General features: G+C 40.4%; 1 protein-coding gene across 1 annotated transcript in view; it reads left to right on the forward strand.

The window, feature by feature from the left end:
- MDN1 (midasin AAA ATPase 1) overlaps window positions 1-21,045 on the forward strand; it is a 188,372-nt gene that overhangs the window by 112,213 nt on the left and 55,114 nt on the right. The window contains 18 exon segments of the mRNA XM_006156121.3: window positions 1,337-1,485; window positions 2,305-2,516; window positions 2,803-3,023; window positions 4,157-4,270; window positions 5,866-5,998; window positions 7,260-7,375; window positions 8,160-8,293; window positions 11,021-11,178; window positions 11,401-11,521; window positions 11,890-12,100; window positions 12,374-12,605; window positions 12,866-12,989; window positions 13,761-13,931; window positions 15,546-15,760; window positions 16,130-16,517; window positions 17,535-17,644; window positions 18,627-19,329; window positions 20,919-21,044. Of these exon segments, the coding sequence (XP_006156183.1) occupies window positions 1,337-1,485; window positions 2,305-2,516; window positions 2,803-3,023; window positions 4,157-4,270; window positions 5,866-5,998; window positions 7,260-7,375; window positions 8,160-8,293; window positions 11,021-11,178; window positions 11,401-11,521; window positions 11,890-12,100; window positions 12,374-12,605; window positions 12,866-12,989; window positions 13,761-13,931; window positions 15,546-15,760; window positions 16,130-16,517; window positions 17,535-17,644; window positions 18,627-19,329; window positions 20,919-21,044 (3,638 nt within the window).

Below are 21,045 nucleotides of genomic sequence, written 5' to 3' on the forward strand. Positions count from 1 at the left end.
AGCAGGTCAGGATGAGGCATAGGAATTCGGTATTTAAAGGAAGCTCCTTAGACTTCAGTTACATGCAGTCAGAAGTGAACACTTTGAGTAACACTGCTTTAGGCATTGAGGTTTAATATGTTTGCCAATCATTTCTGCATTGTCATCATTGGCCTTTTCAAGGTTGAATAAGGAAAAAACTTGGAGTTCCTTAAAACAGACAGGTGTGATCTTTTACACGTTTAGGTACACAGAAAGGAGCAATAGTAATAAACACTGCTATTTGAATAACTAGGATGCATTAGGTATGATGCTTATTTTCAACTTAGTCCTCATATTAGTTCTATAAGGCACATGTTTCCTTTTATTTTTTTCCCTCAATTTGTTATTGGTAATGTGTCCTCACGAGAGAGAGAAAGAAAGAAAGAAAGAGACCCCCAGGGGAGATGATCACACCATGATCTCTTCTCCTCTACTCGCCTCTTAGGATTTTGGGCACACACAGATACACTCAGCATGATGGTTTTTTGTTTTTGTTTTTGTTTTTGTTTTAAGCTTTCAGATCTGGGATAAGAACTACATAGTATACACTTGGTGTGATTTTCAAGCTGCCAGATCTGGGATAAAATCTACGTAGTTGACTATGTGCGATTCAGCTGCCGTAGTCACCACACCAGTTGGCTGGCCCTGCAAGTCATATTTTCCATTTCATGAATAAGGCTCAGAGAATTTGAGTAACATGTCAAAATAAAGTAGTAGTGACAGCTGGGATTTGAAGTAGGTTTGTTGGATTTCCAAGCCCATGGTCCTTTATGAAGTTGTGCTCATTTTGCTACAACCAGTATATCATCATTAAATTAAGGATATATTAATCTGGGCTTTATTATGTTTGTGAACATGTCTCCCCACAGTACACTGCAGGCAGCCAGAGAAAGGAGGAGAGAGACACACAGGGAGGAGGGGAAGAGAGAGAGGTAGGAATGCAGACTTACCCACAAGTCCATTGTGCCATCAGGAAAACCTAGAGTTTACTTAGAATGTTTAATTTCTTTTTCTTTTTTTAATTATTTTTATTTAGTTTTATATATTTATTTTAAAGAGAAGGACAGAGCGAGAAGGGGGTGGGTGAGGGGAAGTGAGAAAGCAAGCCTCCAGGTCCATTCTTGAACTACGGTCAGCCATGTGGGAGTTCAGTGCCCTTAACCACCATGCCACCTGCCGGCCTCATAAGGTTTTCTTAAAATAAGTATCTGGGAGGGGCTGAGTGAAAGGAAGTTATATGTGAAAACAAAAGGTATCCATTTTCCTCAGATTTTGAAGACTGTTGCACATAGACGGCAATACTTTTTCTCTGTAGGTTCTCCAACATCTTCTTTGTCAACTTTAATTCAGACGGCCACAATTATTGTCCAATACCTACAGCGAGGTCTGAGCTTAGACAGAGCCTTTTCTGAAGCATGCCAGGAAGTTTATGTCCACTCCCAGCATTCACCAGCAAACCGTAAGGTACTGTGAAATGTTTCAGACAGCTAAATTTCAGCATGCTATAATGTTGAATAGAAGTGAATTTGTTGTTAAGGCACTTGCCTGAGAGATGGGAGAGAGAGGAGAAAATAAACCCTATGGGGAATGATCACACTGCAATCCGGCCTCCATCTCTCCCTTCTTTCAGCATTTCGGGCACACATACCTGGTGTTTCTCAAGCCACAGGGTCTAGGATGGAACTATATGGGATCCAGCCATGTTAACTGCCATGCCACCAGCTGGCCCAGGATAGCAACTTAAAGACCTGAGAGTTGACCACTGCAGTTTTGTTCTCAGAAATGATCTGATATAGAGATACTTTTCTGGAAAGTAGTTTAAATGTAAATAGTCCTTTTTTGAAACTCACCTAGCATTAACAAAGTAGAATTTAATTTGTGTTGTACATAGAAGATGTGATTAGAGCTGTCATAAGATGGTCACATCAGCTGTAGAGAACTATAGTTTTCTCTAGTTTTTTTTTTTTTTTTTGGAGAAGTTTTTGCTAAAGGGCGCGTGCGATTGCCAGACAGACAGTGAGAGACAGAAAGTGAGAAATCACCCCCCAAGAGGGATGGCCACGCCACAATCCTTTCTCCTCTTGGAATCTTGGGCATGCACGTACACGTGACCGGCATGAGTTTTAAGCCACCGGGTCCAGGACTCGAACCACGGTCCTCTACATGGGAGTCCAGCTACATAGCCATTACGCTAACTGCTAGTCCCTGTTTTCTGTAGTTTTATAGCTAGTTTTCATACTAACAACATATTTTTTTTTGTTTGTTTGTTTAATCTCCAACCAGCTTATGCAGGCTTTACTGGAGAAACATATTTCTTCTCTGCGAGCACATGAAACCTGGGGAAGCTCCATTCTTGCCATGGGACTGTGGCCAGATTCAGTGCCCTCAGCTCTCTTTGCTGTTGAAGATTCTCACCTCTCCACAGTCCGAAGTGATGGACAGATCTTAGCTTACTGCCTGAACAGGATAAGCATGAAAACCAGCAGCTGGGCAAGGTCAGAGGAGCCTTCAGCTCTTGACAGGTTTTTGCTTTTGCTGGTCAGGACACAGTATATTCAATCAGAGCATTGGCTGATTTGTGATCTAGTGTCATGGTTTTATTATTTATTTTGATATCACTCCTCTATTAACTGTATGTCTTCATTGTCTTCCTCTTTGGGGGGGGACTCATCTTTTCCCCTTTGCCTCTTTGATTCAATATTTATAAAATAATCTTATTAGTTCTTTGAAATGTGAAATAAAAGATTAAACACTAATTTAGGCCATATCAATGAATTTCAGGAGTCAACCTCTAACTTTGCAAGACTTAGAGAAAATTATGCAGTCCTCCAACCCTGAGAATCTAAAATTCAGTGTAGTTGAAGTGGATACAGATTGGATCGATGAACCAGATGTTTTGGCCATGGCTGTTAAATTACTCATAGAGAGAGCGACCAATCAGGATTGGATGCTCAGAGTTAAATGGCTTTATCATCTGGCGAAGAATATACCAGAAGGGCTTGGTGAGTAGAAAAGTTAATTTGTACAAGGAGATTTATATACACTTACCTTGTTTAAATGTCTCAATAACTGTGTTATTCTGTGACAGCAGTATGAAAATTGCATCTGGGAAATATCCTAACAAGAAATTTGTGACCCAGTATTGCTATTTATATAGCTGCTAGAAAGTAAAGAAGCAGTACTGTCCTTAAATGAGTTACAAGATGAACTTGTTTCCATGTAATCCTTAGCATTTCTGGATCTGCTTACCTTTATGTCCAATTCAAAGGGGAAACACTGTATTTTTAGTGTTTGGTATCTTGAGTATCTGCTTCTTTGCTTTACTATTGCTGCACACCATCCAACTTGGGAAAAGTGTTGCTTTTTATAAATTTGTTTTCCCTAAAGGTACACAGATTTAAAAAAATTTTTTTTTTGAGGTTTTCCCACAGGTTATGTGTGCTCACCAGAGAGACAGTGAGAGAGGGAAGATGAGAAATCCCCGCCTCCCAGGGAGCATGGCCACATTCCCTTCTCCTCCGTTCTCTTCCTGGGATTATGAGCATACATGCATACTTATCTGGCATGATTTTCAAGCTGCCAAGTCTGGAACTCGAACTGTGGTCAGCCATATGAGAGTCCAGTGCCTTAACCACCACACCACCTGCTGTCCTTGGTGCATAAGATTGTAGTGCTCCAAGTCATCAAAATTACTTTCTTTGTACTTTTTTCATTTTAAGAGAGGAAAAGTCACAGTAACATGTCTTGGATTGTAAAGTGCTGAACATGGAATTTGCAGGTAGCAAGTCAGAGTTTACTTGAGCCTTTCTGTTCCACTGTAACTTGCAGATAAGCCAATGAACGGGCTTATGATTCTTTGCCACATGTGATTTGTCTGAATATGTGTAGAATAGCTTCATGCAAGTATGTGTATCTGTTGAATATATTGTCCTATATGATAGCCATTAGTCAGAGAGAGCAACTAAAATGTAGATACAAATTATCAAATGAAAATTCCAAATCCATTTAGCCATGTTTCAAGTGCTAGTGGCTCCTCTGACAGCGCTAATAGAACGTTGTCATTGTCATCATCACAGAAAGTTCGGGTAGACAGCACTGCTTTAGATTCTAACATTTGCTTTACTATTGTGCACAGAGTCAATACAGATTCATTTGGAAGCCAGTGCAGCATCTCTTAGGAATTTCTACTCAAATTCTCTCTCAGCTGGAGTCAGTAATGTCATCAAAATATTACAACCAAATGTAACAGGTACGCACCTACTTTTGATTCTAGTTATCAGCACTGTTTTGGAAAATTTATTCATGATTTCATGAGAAAAAGACCTGACAGAGCTTCTGCCGTAATAGTATTTTTTAGGAGGTTCAGGATATCCAGGTCCAAATTCTGCTTTTCTGTTTAAAACTATTCATTATCTTCCAGCTTCTGAAGGAGGGGGAAGATGCACAGTGTACTGGAAAGATACTGAACCAGAAGACTAGGCCATGGTCCTAACTCTGCCACAAACGGGCTTCAATTTTGGCTTATTCACTTTCTCTACCTGTCTTTGGGAATTAAGTTCTTACTTTTCTGAGGTCCCTTACACTTTTAACGTTCTGTTGTTTTTGGTAGTATTCATAGGAAACGTTTTAAAACATGGCATATTGACTTGAAAGGGAAGGTACACAGATCAGTTAGTTATTTCTAATGTTAAAAGTTGAAAAGACTTAATGTCGAGGTTACAGAAGCATAGTGATAAAATAAATAGACATCGGAGCTATTTAATCCAGTGAAATGTTAAGGATGTCTTTAGTAAGGAGTAAGAAAGGAAACGTATTTACTGGAACGGAATTTTATAAAGTTGAGTGTATTTAAGCATTTATTAGGAAAATACAGGAGCATTTTCACAAAGCCAGATTATGGTTTTTCTACAGTCTTCATTTGATATTGATCAAAAGGTACCATTAGCCATTTGGTTTGGAAAAAGTATGCACGATGCTTTGGATTGAACCTATTACCTTATGTACACTAAAGGCAGGGTGATTAGAACAGTATCTAATCGTAGTGAAAACTATTGTGGCAGTCAGGTTAAGGCTGAACAAAATGGTGGCTTCCATTTCTGAAAGGGTTGTAGTCTCTAGGAACACAGAGCAACAGGTTTCTTTTTAGTAGATACCATTTGTCTTCTGTTGGAGCACATTAGCTCTTACTTAATTTTCTTTTCCAGTTTGTAGCTCTGCCTCACTAGGCTTTGGAATGTGGGTTCCCACCTACTGTCCCTTGCTATTCACAGCCACGCCCTTGGTTGTCTGCTGTATGTTGGATGTTTTTAAAATTCAGAGTATTCCCCTGAACTGTTCTGCTCCACCTCCTTCGTATTAATGTTAGCATTAGGTATAGGGCTAGCCTGAGAAAATTATTTTTAAGCGAAATAATCTCAAATTGTCTTTTTTATTGAAAATAGATAATGAGATGTGTTAATTTGTTTCCTGCCATGTAATTACTGTTTTGTGACAAATGGAGATAGAACGGTTAGGCCTATGGATTCTTTTTAGACCATTAGTGGGATATGAAGAAGTCAAATCATTGGTTGGAATCTTTGTTTTAGCAGGGATTTTTACCTTTTTAATTCTACCGTGGGACAGATTTTCAGAACCTGTAAGATACTGTATTTGGAAAACAAACAATACAAAACTGTTAAAATGTACTTTTCTAAGACTATGAAACCATAGCATTTACCCTTTCCAACTTTTTTTTCTCCATCAGGACCCATTGTGATCAAAGCAGAAGGCTAAAAATACTGACTGAAATTTACCAGGCAAAGAGTTTAACTCTAAAATTGCATTTTCTTTTGTTTTTTAAACTAGATGAGTTTGTGGTTCCTATGGACCCCCGATGGAATATGCAGGCTTTGGACATTATTAGGAATTCGATGGACTTTGACCCACAGACCGACCAGTCTGAACAGCTGTTTGCCCTTTTAGAATCAGTTGCAAACAAGTAGGTGAAGCCTCATTCTCTGGGCACTGTTTTTCTCACGTGCCTCATAGATTATCCCTTTCTTAGAACTCTGTCAAATATAGTTTTTATGTGTTTAATTTTGTGAACCTAAGAAGTGCTAGGATATTAGACATGATTGCTTTGACTCTTAGCATTAATGGTAGAATTTATTATTTTAAAGTTAATTTTTTTATTGTTGGATGATAATGTTTCTGCTGTTTTCAGTTTGTGATTCTTAGCAGTTTCTCTCCCCCCCCCCCCCCTTAATTTACTAGAGAGTGATCATGTGCTTGCTGGAGAGAAAGGGAGCGAGAGTGGCGAAACGGTCCCCTTAGTGAATGGTTGCACCACAGTTCCTCCTACATTTCTCCTTCCTGGATTTCGTGTATGCACATTCATGTGCCCACTGTGTTTCAAGCCGCTGGGTTGAGGACTTGAACTGCACAGTTGGCCACGTGGGATCCAGTGACCATGCTACCAACTAGCCCGCTTCTGCCGTTTTTCACGTGCTCACTCTCTCACATGTGGCTTCCTTAGCCATCTTCCAGTCCACATCCTTTCTTAGGCACATATGCAGACAGCACCTGCACTCATATACACATTTATGTAATCGTCATATAAGCTGATCTTTCCTTTTTCTTTAATCTTATGATTAGAACTTACTAAATTTGTCATTGGCTAACGGATTAAAACAATTGTATATCAGTGTGCATTACAGAAAAGTGTGTAATAACGTGTATGTGAGTTGATGAATTTTACACAGAACCCATGGATTTGTATGAAAGCATAATGATAAAATAAATAGACGTCTAAGCTATCTAATCCAGGGAAATGTTTAAGATGTCTTTAATAAGAAGTAAGAAAGGAAACTTACTGACTGGACAGAATTTTATAAAGTTGAGTGGACTTAAGGAAAATTAGGAAAATGTAGAGAGGGTGACTCCCACCTCCCAAAAAAGTAACTTTTGACATTGTAGATTAATTCTGTAATGGCCTGTGTGAAGAGTCCACAGTGTAGTTAATAAGATCTTGGCAAAGCAACAGAGCGAGGCCCAGCCCAGCTTTCTCCATCCATCTGTCCTTTTCTCCCGCCTTCGTGGTCCTCACTTTCACCTCTGTCTTTAGTTCAGAATTTACAGACGAGGAATGTCAGGATAAAGGAGATGGATATTCTGAGAGTTCCCAGGATTCAGCACATAGAGGATATGATTGAAAAATATTATTACTAAGTAACTATTTATGTGTTTGAATCTCACTCTAGGACAATCATATATCTTGACCGGGAAAAACGGATTTTTACTGAAGCAAATTTGGTTTCTGTTGGTGGCAAAAAGTTAAGAAATAGTGTTTTGAGAATGTCCTTTGAATTCCATAAAGGTAAACATATTTACCTTTTGTATTCTTCAGTTAAGCGTCTGACCGTGTAATGTTGCTGGAGTTAAGTGACATACTCAGCAGCTGCTGCTGTGTTACTGATTTAGTCTCCTGGCCTGATTGTAAACATCCCTCAGTCAGCAGTAATGACCAACATTGACTGAGTATTTACTCTGTGCTGGGTGTTTAGTTAACTACCGTTTTATTTCTTCTTATAGTGACCCTGTGAAGTAGGAAAGGGGGACACAGAGATACTCAAGGTTGTGTCTCTAGCAAGTAGTACAGCCAGAATTTGAGAACTAGGTCTGTTGGCTGAAGTATGAACTCATAGACACTAGGTTCTCTGCTCAATTCTTATAAGTTGAAAAGATAATTGTGTTATCAGAAAAAACTCAAAATATACACAAATTATAAAAATGAAAAAAGTTATCATTGCAGCACCCACTGTTATTTATAGTTCATTTGTATTTTCTCATATCTGTTTGTGTTAACCATCCAAACATACATAAACTTAGTTTTTGCTTTGTATTTTAATAAATATAGAAAATATGCATTTTGTTTTATAATTTGCATTTTTGTTGTCATTATTTTCATCTATAGGTGTACTTGCCTCATCTACTAAGTTGATTAATAGTAAAAAATTTGCTTTGATTTTTTTTTTTACCTTTCCAAATTGATCTTTGGAGTGCTAATACCATTAGTTCTTGTTACAGTATATTCTGAAAATGTCCAGAGATTTAATTTAAATCTGATGGCCTGTTCCTGTTTTATCTTCGTCCTCTATAAGATCCAGAGAGCTACCACAGCTTGCCGCATGAAATCGTGGTCAATCTTGCTGCCTTCTTTGAACTGAGTGATGCACTCATCCTGCTCTGGGTACAGTCTTCCCAGGGGATGGTGTCTGACGCCAGTGTCAGTGAGGTGAGGAAAGGTCCCTGTTTTTAAAACCCCGACAGAGTTTGTCTTGGCACTGAAATTCTTTTCTTTTTTTTTTTTGTTTTGGAGAGATTTTCGCTATAGGGTGCGTGCGCTCGCCAGACAGACAGAGAGAGACATAGAGACAGAAAATGAGAAATCACCCCCCCCAGGGGGGACAGTCACGCCGCAGTCCCTCCTCCTCCATTCTCCTCTAGGGATCTTGGGCACACACGCACATGCGCCCGGCGTGAGTTTTAAGCCACTGGGTCCGGGATGCGAACTGCGGTCGACTACGTGGGAGTCTAGCGACATAGCCATTACGCTAACTGCTGGTTCCCTTGGCACTGAAATCCTTAAGGATAAGACTAGCTTGAGTGTTGTTACGCCTAATATAATTTGAGAGGTTTAGCAATTTTAAATATATACACACATTTATTTAAGGGTTTATGGAGGTAATAATTCATGCATTATAAACTCCGTGTATTTAACATGTGCAGTGTAAGTTTTGATGTGTATACACCTGTGAAATGAAAGCATTATTAGTCAAGATGGCGAACATATCTCATCTCCAAACATTTCTCAGTACTGCTTTTTGTATTTCCTTCCTCTCTTTTGTTCCTACACCCAAACAAGTAACCAGTGATCTGCTTTATGTTACTTTAGATCAGTTGCAAGTTCTATAAATGGAATTATGCAGTGTATTTACTTCTTTATCATAGTATCATAGTTCACTCAGCATAGATAGTTTGAGATAAATCCATATGGTCTCTCATGTATCTAGTCATTCCTTTCTGTTGCCCAGCATTATTCCATTAGATGGATATGCTACAATCCAAGTGTCCACTGATAGGTAAATGGATTGTAGCTACAATTAAGTTATTCACTTAAATTCTCTTAGTCATTGTCACATATGGGTTAAATGATGATTTGAATCCAGATTGTTCCGGTTAGTTAGTAAGGAGAGTAGCAAGCCTGAAACTCAGTGATCTTAGACTCCATTTATAATCCTTGTTCTTTTTTTTTTTAAGAATTAATTTTTTTAACTATTATTATTAATTTGCTATTGAGTATATGTGCTCACCAGAAAGAGACAGAGAAGGAGAAATTAAGAAAGCAAGTTGCCAGGTCTGGGACTCAAACCATGGTTTACCATGTGGGAATTCAGCACCTTAACCACCACAGCACCTACCGGCTCCCTAATTTATAATCTTAAAAGTTATCAAAGACCCCACAGAGCTTTTGTTATGTGGTTAGATCTGCCAGTTTTTTCTATATTAGGAACTAAAACCAAAAAATACAAAAAATATTTATAAATTTATTCAAAAATACATTAACAGGCCTATTTTATGTTAATGTAGATAACATTTTAAATTAACCAGCTATTTTCCAAAATTAAAATTAACAAGAGAGGAGAGCTGTTTACATTACCGTAAATCTTCGTGTCTGTCTACAGAGAAGAAAGCTGAATATTTACATCTGCTACTGCATTCAGTCTCTTGGCGTACACTGTTCAGGTTAAAGTTCCTGAAGAGAAACTGGCCTCCCGTAGATATGAGGTAGGAAAGGGAGGACTGTTTTAATAGCCATTTTAAATAGTTGGGAATACCCTGCTTTGATAATACACCAGAAACTTGACAAGCAGTTTTTGCCAAAGCTATTTACATTGTAGAATCTAAAGAAAATGACTGAACTTGTCATGAATTAAAGCAGCCGATCTAGTTTGCTTGTATGTTGGATGTATTTTTACCCTTGTGTGAGTTAATAGCTTATGCATTGACAATTTTGCTCACTGGTTTAGCTTCAATATAAATGAAGAAATAAAATGTCCTAATTAAAAAGTCAACCATAAGGGACCAGCAGATGCATAATGGTTATGTCATTGGACTTTCATGTAGTTAACCATGGTTCAAGTCCTAGACCTGATGGCTTCAAACTCACACCGGGCACGTGTGTGTGCCTAAGATCCTGAGAGGAGAATGTAGAAGGGATTGTAATGTGGTCATCCCCTCTGGGGGTGATTTCTCGCTTTTTTCTCTCTCTGGTGAGTGCATACACCCTATAGCAAAAATCTCTCTTAGGGAAAAAAAAATGTATATATACACACACACACACACACACACTATATACACACACACACACATATGTATATATATAAACTAATAAGGCAACCTGATTTTAAAACGTTTTGAAAAGATGCTTTTCAAAAGATAATATGAATGCCCAATAATTGGGCACTTAAATTATTTTTTTACTTAAAAAATTGCAACATCATCAGTTATCAAGGAATATAAATTAAAACCAACGAGGAATCACCCACTAGTATAGCTAAAATGAAAATTGCTAACAGTATTAGGTATTGTCAAGGAAATAGAATAACTAGAATTTTCCTACATTGCTGGTTAGAATATGAAATAATGTAGCCGCTTTGTAAGGTATTTGGCAGGGTTTTATAAAATGTTGTGTGCATTTTATTATATGACCCAGGAATTCTATAAGTAATGGCTCTGTGCATCAGGTACTAGAAGAAAAGATCCATAGCTTTGTGCATCAAGTACTAGGAGAAAAGATCCTTGCCCTCTCTGCCTGCCTGCCTTAAGGTTCCTATAAATATTCCAGTCTGTCCTCATACCTTTTGTGTATGTATGTGGAGTATTAATTAACAATTGAATTTAATGTCATATGTGTTACTGGGAGATGTTTATGAGCAGTCTTGGTTTACTTTGTTTTTAGATCTTAGGTTCTATGCGATGGCGGGATCGGTTTTGGACAGTGGCTGACACAGTGAAGGTGGATGCCCCAGGTCTGGCGTTGCTTGCCCTCCATTGGCACTGGGTTTTAAAACATTTGGTCCATCAGATTCCCCAATTCCTGATGAATCACGAAGACAAGTAAGCCTCATATTTCCTGTAATAATGTCAGTATCTGAGACATAGATCATGTTATAGATAAGAAGGTTTGGAATTGAAACCGTTTCTTCTTGCTTTATTTCGGTTTATTCCCTTGACATATTGCTAAATGTAAGTAAAATATAAATGTGTTTTCTTACCATCCAGGATTTCTTCGTTTCCTTATTTCCCTTCTGCCCCCACCCCTTTTTTTTCCTTCTAAAGATATTACAAAGAGATTCAGACTGTCTCCGAACATATTCAGAATTGTCTGGGGAGCCCAACCGGTGGCTGTACTGGTATAAAGAAGCTACAAAAGTTCCTAGGACGACCGTTTCCTTTTAAGGTACACCTGGAAGGATGTAGTAAATAAAAAGGTTTAGCAACTACTTTCTCTGAAGCTTTCCTAGAACTTAGTAGTTGTCCTTCAAATATATTCATCATCTGTATCTGCAAAGCTTAACTCTTAAATAATCATCAGTACTATTAACTGACTTGTTAAATGTTATCATTTTACTTATTCCTGTAACTATTAAGCCTGGGCAGACTTTTAACTTTATTACTAGAAACTCTCCTAAGAGCAATAGCAGTAAATCCTGTGTTTTCTAGAATCATGGAGAAAATATCTTAAGTTTCCTCTTAGACATTTATAAGCTATTGAAATGAACTGTATTTCTACTCTTAAGTAGACTTTCCTGGATTTTATTGTCTTAGGACAAGCTCGTGGTGGAGTGTTTTTCACAATTGAAAGTCCTTAACAAAGCCTTTGCCGTTAGAGAGTGGATACCTGCCCTTGGGGAGAGTGGAAGGCAGGAAGACATTAATCGTCTCCAAGTGGCTGCTTCTGCATGGAAATCAAAGAAAAGTCTCCTGCAGGCCTGGGGATTGATCCTCAGAGCTAATATCTTGGAAGGTGTCAACCTAGGTAATGTATTCTGGCATTTGGCAAGCTGGCAGATGCTCTCAAAATATCTTCTCTGCAGCCAATAGTCTTTCGCTGATGTTTGTTTCTTTCTTTCTTGGTATGATGTAAGTACTATTTAATATGTGTCAAGCACAGAACAAACTTCACATATTTTAAAAATTTTATCAGAATTGTACAAATATTAATATTTAGCAAATGAGATACTTAGAGCTCAAGTTAAGCAGCTTGAACTTGGTTAACTCAGGTGAGTAGAACATTTGTCTTTTTGTCCAGATGAATTGAAGAATTTACTGAAAGCTCAGTGTTTGGAACTCACAGCCAAAGGACTTGCTCTTGGTTTTCTGGAGAAAAAGCATGGTGAACCTTCCTCCACATCCCAGGCAGAACTTACTTCCTTAATCCAACTCAGTAGGCATGTTCAGTTGTGGCCTGCAATGGAGTACCTGGCTGTGCTTTGGCAGTACAAAGTGACAGCTGATTTTATGACCCAGTCTTGTCTGCGAAGGTAAGCTAGTCTTTTCAGGTATTTTTTTCTGTTTAGATTAGCTATGTACCCTAAAGGTACAAACAAACATAGATTGTCTCAAGGTGGAAGATTGCTGCCTGTTTTGACCCTTAAGTCATTAGGTAATTTTTCAGTAGAGTTGCTCCTTTTAAAAGAAATGTACTGTAAGTTGATTGTGTTCCACCTTCTCTTATGCAGCTGTTTTCTGGCTGTTTGTGAATAGTTCACATCCCATTCTTTCCGTCTTTATTTTGTAACAGGCCCAACAAAAATCAACAAACTCAGATGGAAGAGATAAATCATCACATCACATTTTGTCTTATGCACACACCAGTTGCTCCTCAAGATCTTCAAGACCTTTGGTCCTTGCTACATCATCAGAAGGTAAAGACCACAGTCAAAAAGGGAAATAAGGAAGTCAGCAGGTGGCATGAAGGTTAAAGTGGATTCCACATCACCAACTTCGCAGTTCAAGTCCTGGTCCCAGCAGCTTGAAAATCATGCTGGGCTTGTGTGCATGCTGCACGACAAATCCCAGGAGGAGAATGGAGAAGGAATTGTGGTGTAGCCATCTCCCTTGGGGGTTGATTTCTCTCTCCCTCCTCTCTCTCTGGCAAGTGCATAAGTCCAATAACATAAATTTTTAAAAAAAAGGGTAGTGGTGAGGAATAAGTTTTCTTTACACAATGAGTTTATTAAATCTCCTATGGCAGACTGCAGAACAAATACTTACTTGTTTCTTAATTTGTTTGCTTTAATTTATGAGACAGGGAGTGTGAGGAGATAGAGAGGTACATAAGCATTTTTAACCGAATCTTTTCATGTGGTGATCCACCTGACCCCAACAACCTTAATTTTTAAAGATATACTAATGTTTTCTTTGTGTCTTTTGCAGCTGTTAAAGTTGTGTGAGTTATTTTGCTTTTATTTTCTCATGTGACTTTATGTTATATGAGGGAAAAAAACACACTTAAGTTTTATAAAATTATAAACAGATTTTGTGACTTGGCTGAGATGACTAGGGTGGCAGAGAATCAGAAAAATTGATTAATATTTTTAAATCCATTTTAGTTTTAGAAAGGTTTTAGAACTGGTAACTTGATTCATGAACTCTTTCTCAAATATTCTCTTATTTAATCATTCCTTTACTTTTAGCTGTCTGCTGAAGAAATTACTTCTTTGTGGTCTGAGTTATTAAATTCCACGTTTACATCCTTGTGGAACAGTACTGTGACCACAAATCCGGAGTACTGGCTCACATGGAACCCTCTTCCAAATATGCACCAGGGAGAGATGCCCAAGTCCTTTTTGGATGCCACATTGAAGGTTTGTTGGCATAAAATCATAAAAATGTTTGTTGGTAGTGGGGAAAAAATTTCTCAAAAGAAATGTTTATCTAAATGTTTATCTCCAGGATAGCATGGTGACTACATAGGTGACTGTGATACTTCTGGATTTTCTGCATGATATTGCCAACAAAGCTTTTCCTCCATTTCCAATGATTTGAAAAATCTTAAGTTAAAGTTGAAAACGTTTCCTTTAAATCTTTAATTTTTTAAATTCAAACGTCACTTTTTAAAATTACAAAAAATATACACAGCACATAAATTTGTATATATGATACAGAATTCATTAGGAATAAGCACTCTGCTTTCTTTTCCATTCTTTTTTCTTTTTTGGAGAGGTTTTTGCTATAAGGCATGTGCACTTGCCAGAAAGAGAGAGACGGAAAGCAAAAAATCACCCCCCAGCGGGATGGCCACACCTCAGTCCCTTCTCCATTCTCCTCTCAGGGTTCTTGGGTATGCACACACATGCACCCAGTGTGAGTTTAAGCCACTGGGTCCGGGACTCGAACCATGGTTGTCTACATGAGAGTCCAGCGACATAGCCATTAGGCCAACTGCCGATCCCCATAATTATTTTTAACAGTTCTTGTAAATGAAAGAGAGTACATGTGCACATAGGAGGGAAGGAAAGAGAGATGGTGAAGGGAGATAGACGTAGACAGAGATATGGGTATTTTAGATGGAGACTTCCTGTGTCACAGTCCTCCCGCTCCTGCCTCCTAGTTAATTAGGACCACAGGTGTGCACATTGTACCTGGTCTGTTTAGGTTGGGTTGGGAGCCAAATCTGGACCTCCCATGTGGCCCCAAGCACTTAATAACAACACCTTCCCGTTTGTACTGCATCTGGTCCCCACATTAATTTATTAGGCATCACCCAGAGTCCTTAGTGATAATCCTTGTGTATCCTCAAAAGTTGCGTGGAGTGCACAGTGTTTTCTTTCCTGTGTTCGAGGCCACGTAACCATTTACATCGGACAGCTATCACTTGGTCCCAGGTTAGCAGTCCTAGGAGCACAGACTTGGCAGTCTTTGGACTTGACTCTTAATTTTTTCCTTCAAGATCTCATCTTGCTGTGGTGTACCGCCTGTCTGTACTGCAAGAATGTCTCTCTGATTCTCAGGTTGAGGGTTTTTCATGTGTCACTAAAGCACCCATTGTGCCTCATTTCTTAGACAGTATATTTGTTTTCTGTCTACCAACACTAGATCTCATTCTGCTTTTGTGGTCCCATTTCCGGTTGATGTTTACCTCTTCCAAGCAACCTGATGCTCCTTTTCTTATCTCCCCTCCCTTTAAGGTACCCAGTGCTCTCTGTCAAAATTGTTTTTATTTGTAGAAGTTACCTGGGCTGGCCCTGCAGTCTAGGGTTTCAAGGTGCTAGATCAACACATGGCTGGCTGTGGTTCAAATCCTGCCTTGGTGGCTTGAAAGACATACTGAGTGAGTGTGCGTGCGTGCCTCAATTCTGGACAGGATATAGAAATAGAGGAGAAGGGATGTGGCATGACCACACCCTGTTGAATGTGCACTGTCTGGGAGCACACATGTTCTCTAGCAATTAAAAAGTTACTTGATTCTTGCTCTTCAGGGCCCTAGCAGTCTTGGCAGAGCCATATTCTCCAAGTGCTGCTTTGAAGTCTTGACCAGTAGCTGCAGAGCAAGTACCTGGGACGTGAGCGGCCTCCCTATCCTGTCTTCCTCACACGTCACCCTGGGGGAATGCGTTGAGAGAGCCCAACAGCTCCAGGACATTAGCTCGGTGCTTTGGACCAACATGGCTATTCCTTCAGTAGCAGAGTTCAGGTATTCCCTTCCCCTGGGAGCAGCCTGTAAAGTTTCTGTCTTACCTCCAGAGCATGTAGCAGGGGACCTCAGCCTGGATTCTGTAGTAGTGAGCTTAGATGGATAAAGATTAGAGTGATTTCTGCCTTGATCACACTTTCAGTCCATGCAGGCTGCCATGAGCTAGCTGACTCCTTTGTCAGTTTTAAGCATATTGCAATCAAGAGAATGGTGCTTTGGAAGTCATTTCAACATTCAGAACAGAAATGGTCCTTGAAATATTGACAGTGCAGTCTGCAGTGACCATTTTCTTTAGGGGTGCAAATGTGCAAAAAGGAATGCTATTTGATACAGTGCAAACCCTGACATGATTCCTTGTTGTCTCCACAGACGCACAGATTCCCAGCTCCAAGGTCTGGTTCTGTGCCGGCACCTGGTGGGCCTAGCAGAGTTGCTGCCAGAGCCCCAGCGACAAGAGTACATGAAGAACTGTGAGCAGCTGCTGCTTGGGGATAGCCAGGCCTTCCAGCATGTGGGCCAGACTCTCGGAGACATGGCTGGTCAGGAGACATTGCCCAAGGAACTGCTCTGCCTCCTGCTCACCTCCCTGCGCCACTTCTTTGGGGAAGGCGAGAGTAAGAAGAACCTGCCAGAGCCAGCCCAGCGTGGGATGCTCTGGGTGAACCTAGGCTTGCTCCAGATTCAGACGTGGCTTCCCCAGGCACGCTTTGACCCTGCAGTGAAGAGGGAATACAAACTTAAGTACGCCAAAGAAGAGGTAGGTGAGCTGAGAGCTTGGAGCACAGGCTCCATCCCTCACTTTTTGGATTTGCTTAGTGTCTTGCTTCATTTATTCCATTTTGGTTGCTTAGTCATTAAAGGGGATGATTTTGCATCAACTGGCGATTTCCCACATGCCTGTTTTCAAGACTGCATTTTATTTTATTTTATTTTGAGAGGTTTTTCACTATAAGGGCGCATGTGCTCGCCAGACAGACAGAGAGACAGACAGAAAGCGAGAAATCACCCCCCAGAGGGGATGGCCACGCCGCAATCCCTTCTCCTCCATTCTCCTCTCGGGATCTTGGGCACGCACGCACATACGCCCTGCGTGGGTTTTAAGCCACCGGGTCCGGGATGAGAACCGCGGTTGACTATGTGGGAGTCCAGTGACATAGCCATTACGCTAACTGCTGGTTCCCAAGACTGCATTTTATTTTTTGAGAATTACTCTGAGTAGTCTCAGGCTCTGAGAAGGTCCCTTCCTAAAGTTCTGATGTATCTGCCAGATAGGCACAAAGGGCAGAAGGCAAGTACATAAACACTTGAGGCATTGCTTGAGGTACATTGGTATTCCTCACCATCTAGACACGCTATGTGAACTAAATTTTGGGTGTTTGGGTAACTCCTTTAGATAGGGAATGATAACCCCATGACTTAAGGATTTTAGGGTTCAGCCAATGTGTTGTATATCCCTTGGTAGTTGAACTTCTGTTCAAAGTCAGAAACCAAATACATTAAGGTAATGATACATTACTGTATTTTAAAGAAACAAAGTTTGTTGGGATAAATAAAGGATAAACTGCAAAAGCAAAGAGATTCAAAAGCTTAATGGCATGAATAAGATTTTTTTCACCTAATATTCAGAAGTGAGTGGTCAGGTTAATGGAGCAGAGCAACCCGGGTCATTCAGGAATCCAGGCTGCTTCTATCTTGTTGCCCTACCCACCCGCAGGGCAGTGTCCTCATGTGATGGTCACAGCTGGGACAGCAGACAGTTTCTCCCTTTTCTTAGTTACACCAGCTGCAGTGTGAGTGGAAGACACGGAACCTGTCATCCCAGCTGCAAACAGGAAGAGATCTGGAAGATGAAACAATTGTCAGTCACTCTCATCCTCATGTCAGGTAACACAGCAAAGTGATTTGTGTTGGAGTATCACCCCTCCTTTGGAAAAGACATGATGAGGTTTACTGTTCCAGTGTAATTCTCGTGCTAGTAAAAGTGATGATTTGTGTCTCTGATCTGTGTTAGCAGTTAGACCCTGAACCCCCCATTGCAGTCAGGTATACTGTGTACAGGTTGAACACCCCTAAAATGGAAACCTGAAATCTGAAATGCTCTACAACTTGTAACTTTTTGAGTGTCAATTTGACACACCATAAATGAAAAATTCGGCACCTGAGTTCATGTGTTAGATAGCAGTCAGAATGCTATAATATAAAAATATTGTATAAAATTCACCTTCAGGTTGTGTGTATAAGGTGCATATGGAACTGAATGAATTTCAAGTATAGAATAGGGTCCTATCCCCAAGATCATGTGTACAGATATGCAAATATTATAAGAACTGAAACTCTTCAGGTCATGAGCATTTCAGATAAGGGATAGTTAACCTGCCCTCTGAAGTGTGTGTGGGGGGTATTTAGCTATGGATTCACATGGAGCCAAGATGGCTGCAATTAGAACTTAGTCTTCACAGGGAAGAAGTTGGCTGTGATAATATAGTCTCCCTGCTGTTCTTGGCTGTAGATCTGTTGCCTCAGTAATTACAATGCAAGATAGAGAGTTCTGAGCTCTAGTCATTTCCCTAACCTTTGGCTTTAACACTGGGTTGATCACTCAAGGCCTTTCAGCCTCAGTGTCCGTATCAATAAAAGGGAGGTAATTGTAGTGAGAGACTGATGAGATATGCATCTGAAATGCTAACATGTGTGGCACTTGGGAAATGCTCTATAAATATTTTCTGTTTTTATAATGGTCTATATTGTCTTCATATCACTTTTGAGCATCTGATATATCTTCATTGGATTTTCTTAGTTGGGGTGTAATCAGGATTTGCTCCTCATTTCCTGACAGAACTTGTCTATTGTGTTAATTTGCCTTCAGGTTGCTTCGCCAGAGAATTGATCAGTTGGAGAATGTAATCTGCAGGCTGTCAAAGAAGCAGGCCTTCAGACCCCAGTTGCCTGCCTACGAGTCTCTGATGCAGGAGATCCACCACTATGTCTCCAGCATTGCCAAGGTTCCTACTATTCAGGATTTGCTCTCGCGGCTCCTGCAGGTCATCCAGGTGGATGGTCCACGGTCTGCCCAGGTCCAGAACCTTCTGAAGGAGGAGGCCTCTTGGCAACATTCGCATCACCAATTCAGGAAGCGACTGGCAGAGGAGTATGCCCTGTACCCAGACATCGTGACTCCACTGCAGGCATCTATCTTGCAGTTACAGCATGGCATGAGATTGGTGGCATCTGAGGTCCATGCCTCACTCCACAGCAGCATGGTCCATGCAGACAGGCTGGGGTCCCTGGCCACAGCCTTGTTGGCGTTCCCATCTATTGGCCCCACCTTTCCCACTTACTATGCTCATGCTGATGCTTTGTGCTCTGTGAAGTCAGAGGAGGTTCTACGAGGCCTTGGGAAGCTGCTGCTTAAGCGTTCAGGAGGAAAGGATTTGGAAGGCAAGGCCCAGAGACCCTGCCCCACCCGAGAGCAGCTGCTGATGAACGCCCTCCTGTACCTGCGCTCCCATGTGCTGTGCAAGGGAGAGTTGGACCAGAGGGCCCTACAGCTCTTCAGACACGTGTGTCAGGTATGCCTGTCACTGTACTTGTAGGAGCACTGTACTTTTTCTCTTTTTTATGGAGAGATTTTTGCTATAGGGTGTATGTACTCTCTGGAGTGACACAGAGAATAAGTGAGAAATCACCTCCCAAAGGGGATGGCCCTGCTGCAGTCTCTTCTCCATTTCCTCTCAGAATTTTGGGCATTCACGCACATGCACCCTGTGTTGAGTTTTAAGCCACTAGGTCCAGGACTTGAACCAGGGTCTACCATGTGGGAGTCCAGTGCCTTAATGATTATGCCAATTAGTAATACCTTTTTAAAAATAAAAATGTCAGCATAAGTGACCCAGTATTTAACAGATAGAAGAGTTGTTCTGGTTGAGGTCAATTCTGGTTGAGGTCAAATCATACTTAGTGACTAGTTTTTTATTATATATGTATAAGTTAACTAATTTCTTACTGAACGTTTACATCTGCATGTAGCTTTTTTTTGAGAGGTTTTTGCTATAGTGTGTGTGCTCTCGCCAGAAAGAGAGAGGCAGAAAGTGAGAAATCACACCCCAGGGCGATGGGTACACCTCAATCCCTTCTCCTCTTGGGATCTTGGGCATATATGCACAGGCGCCCAGCGTGAGTTTAAGCCACTGGGTCTGGGACTCGGACTGCTGTCAACTACGTCAGAGTCCAGCAATGTAGCCATTACACCAACTGCTGGTCCTAGCATGTAGCTTTTTTTAGGGGTGAAAAAAGCCCCAATACTTACAGCTGTATTTTGGGGTAATTCATAGATCAAAATTGTTGGATTGGGGCCAGCAAGTGGCATAGTGGTTGAGGACCTGGACTCCTACATGGCCAACTATAGTTGATTCAAGTCCCAAACCTGGTGGCTTGATTTCTCACTTCCCTCTTTGTCTCTCTCTGGTCAAATTAAAAATAATAAATTAATAAATAAATTAATTAACTAAATAAAATTTGATAAATCTTTTAAAAATTGCTGGGTCAAAGATTAAACACACTTAAGCTTTCATACAAATTAACTTATTGGATGATGGATGCTTATTTTTTTTCAATCCTCAGACATCGAGTGGGTTCTTTAATATATGGTTTTTGCCAATTTAAGATGGTAAAATCTTAGAGTTAGTAGGGTATTTGAGAATTGTCTATAGTAGGGCAGTCAAGTTTTGCTGCATTCGTGCCCTTAGTCTAGGTTTTCCTTTCTGTAACCCCTGGGCCAGCTCCTCAAGGTGCCAGCCAAGTATGATTTGAATCACAACCCCCACACAGCTGACCCTGTCCTAGGTACAAAGTGTCATTAGCTTGGGACAGAAGCTAATAGGAATGAACTCTCCTGTAGCAAGTTTTACATCTGTGAAATTGTAATAGCATGCAGCAGGGAATTTCGGAACTGTGGTTGCTGAAGATATAGCCTGGTAGCAAAACCCATTTGTTCTCCGTTACATGGAATTTAGTTTCTTGGATGTTGACTTTATTTGTTTTTAAATCATGTATTTTTGTTCTCAAGAGAAACTGAAAGAAAACAATTCTTGCTTTTATTCATCTTGAGTGCCCCAGCAAGGGCAGATTAGTTTCCTTTCTCACGTCTCTGCCTTTCCAGGAAATCATCAATGAGTGGGACGAGCAGGAGCGCATAGCCCAAGAAAAGGCTGAGCAAGAAAGCAGCCTGTACAGGTACAGGAGCAGGAGCTCCAGGACAGCTCTGAGTGAGGAGGAGGAGGAAGAGC

Source organism: Tupaia chinensis, unplaced genomic scaffold (assembly GCF_000334495.1).
Source record: "Tupaia chinensis unplaced genomic scaffold, TupChi_1.0 Scaffold000478_3, whole genome shotgun sequence".
NCBI classification, from domain to species: domain Eukaryota; kingdom Metazoa; phylum Chordata; class Mammalia; order Scandentia; family Tupaiidae; genus Tupaia; species Tupaia belangeri.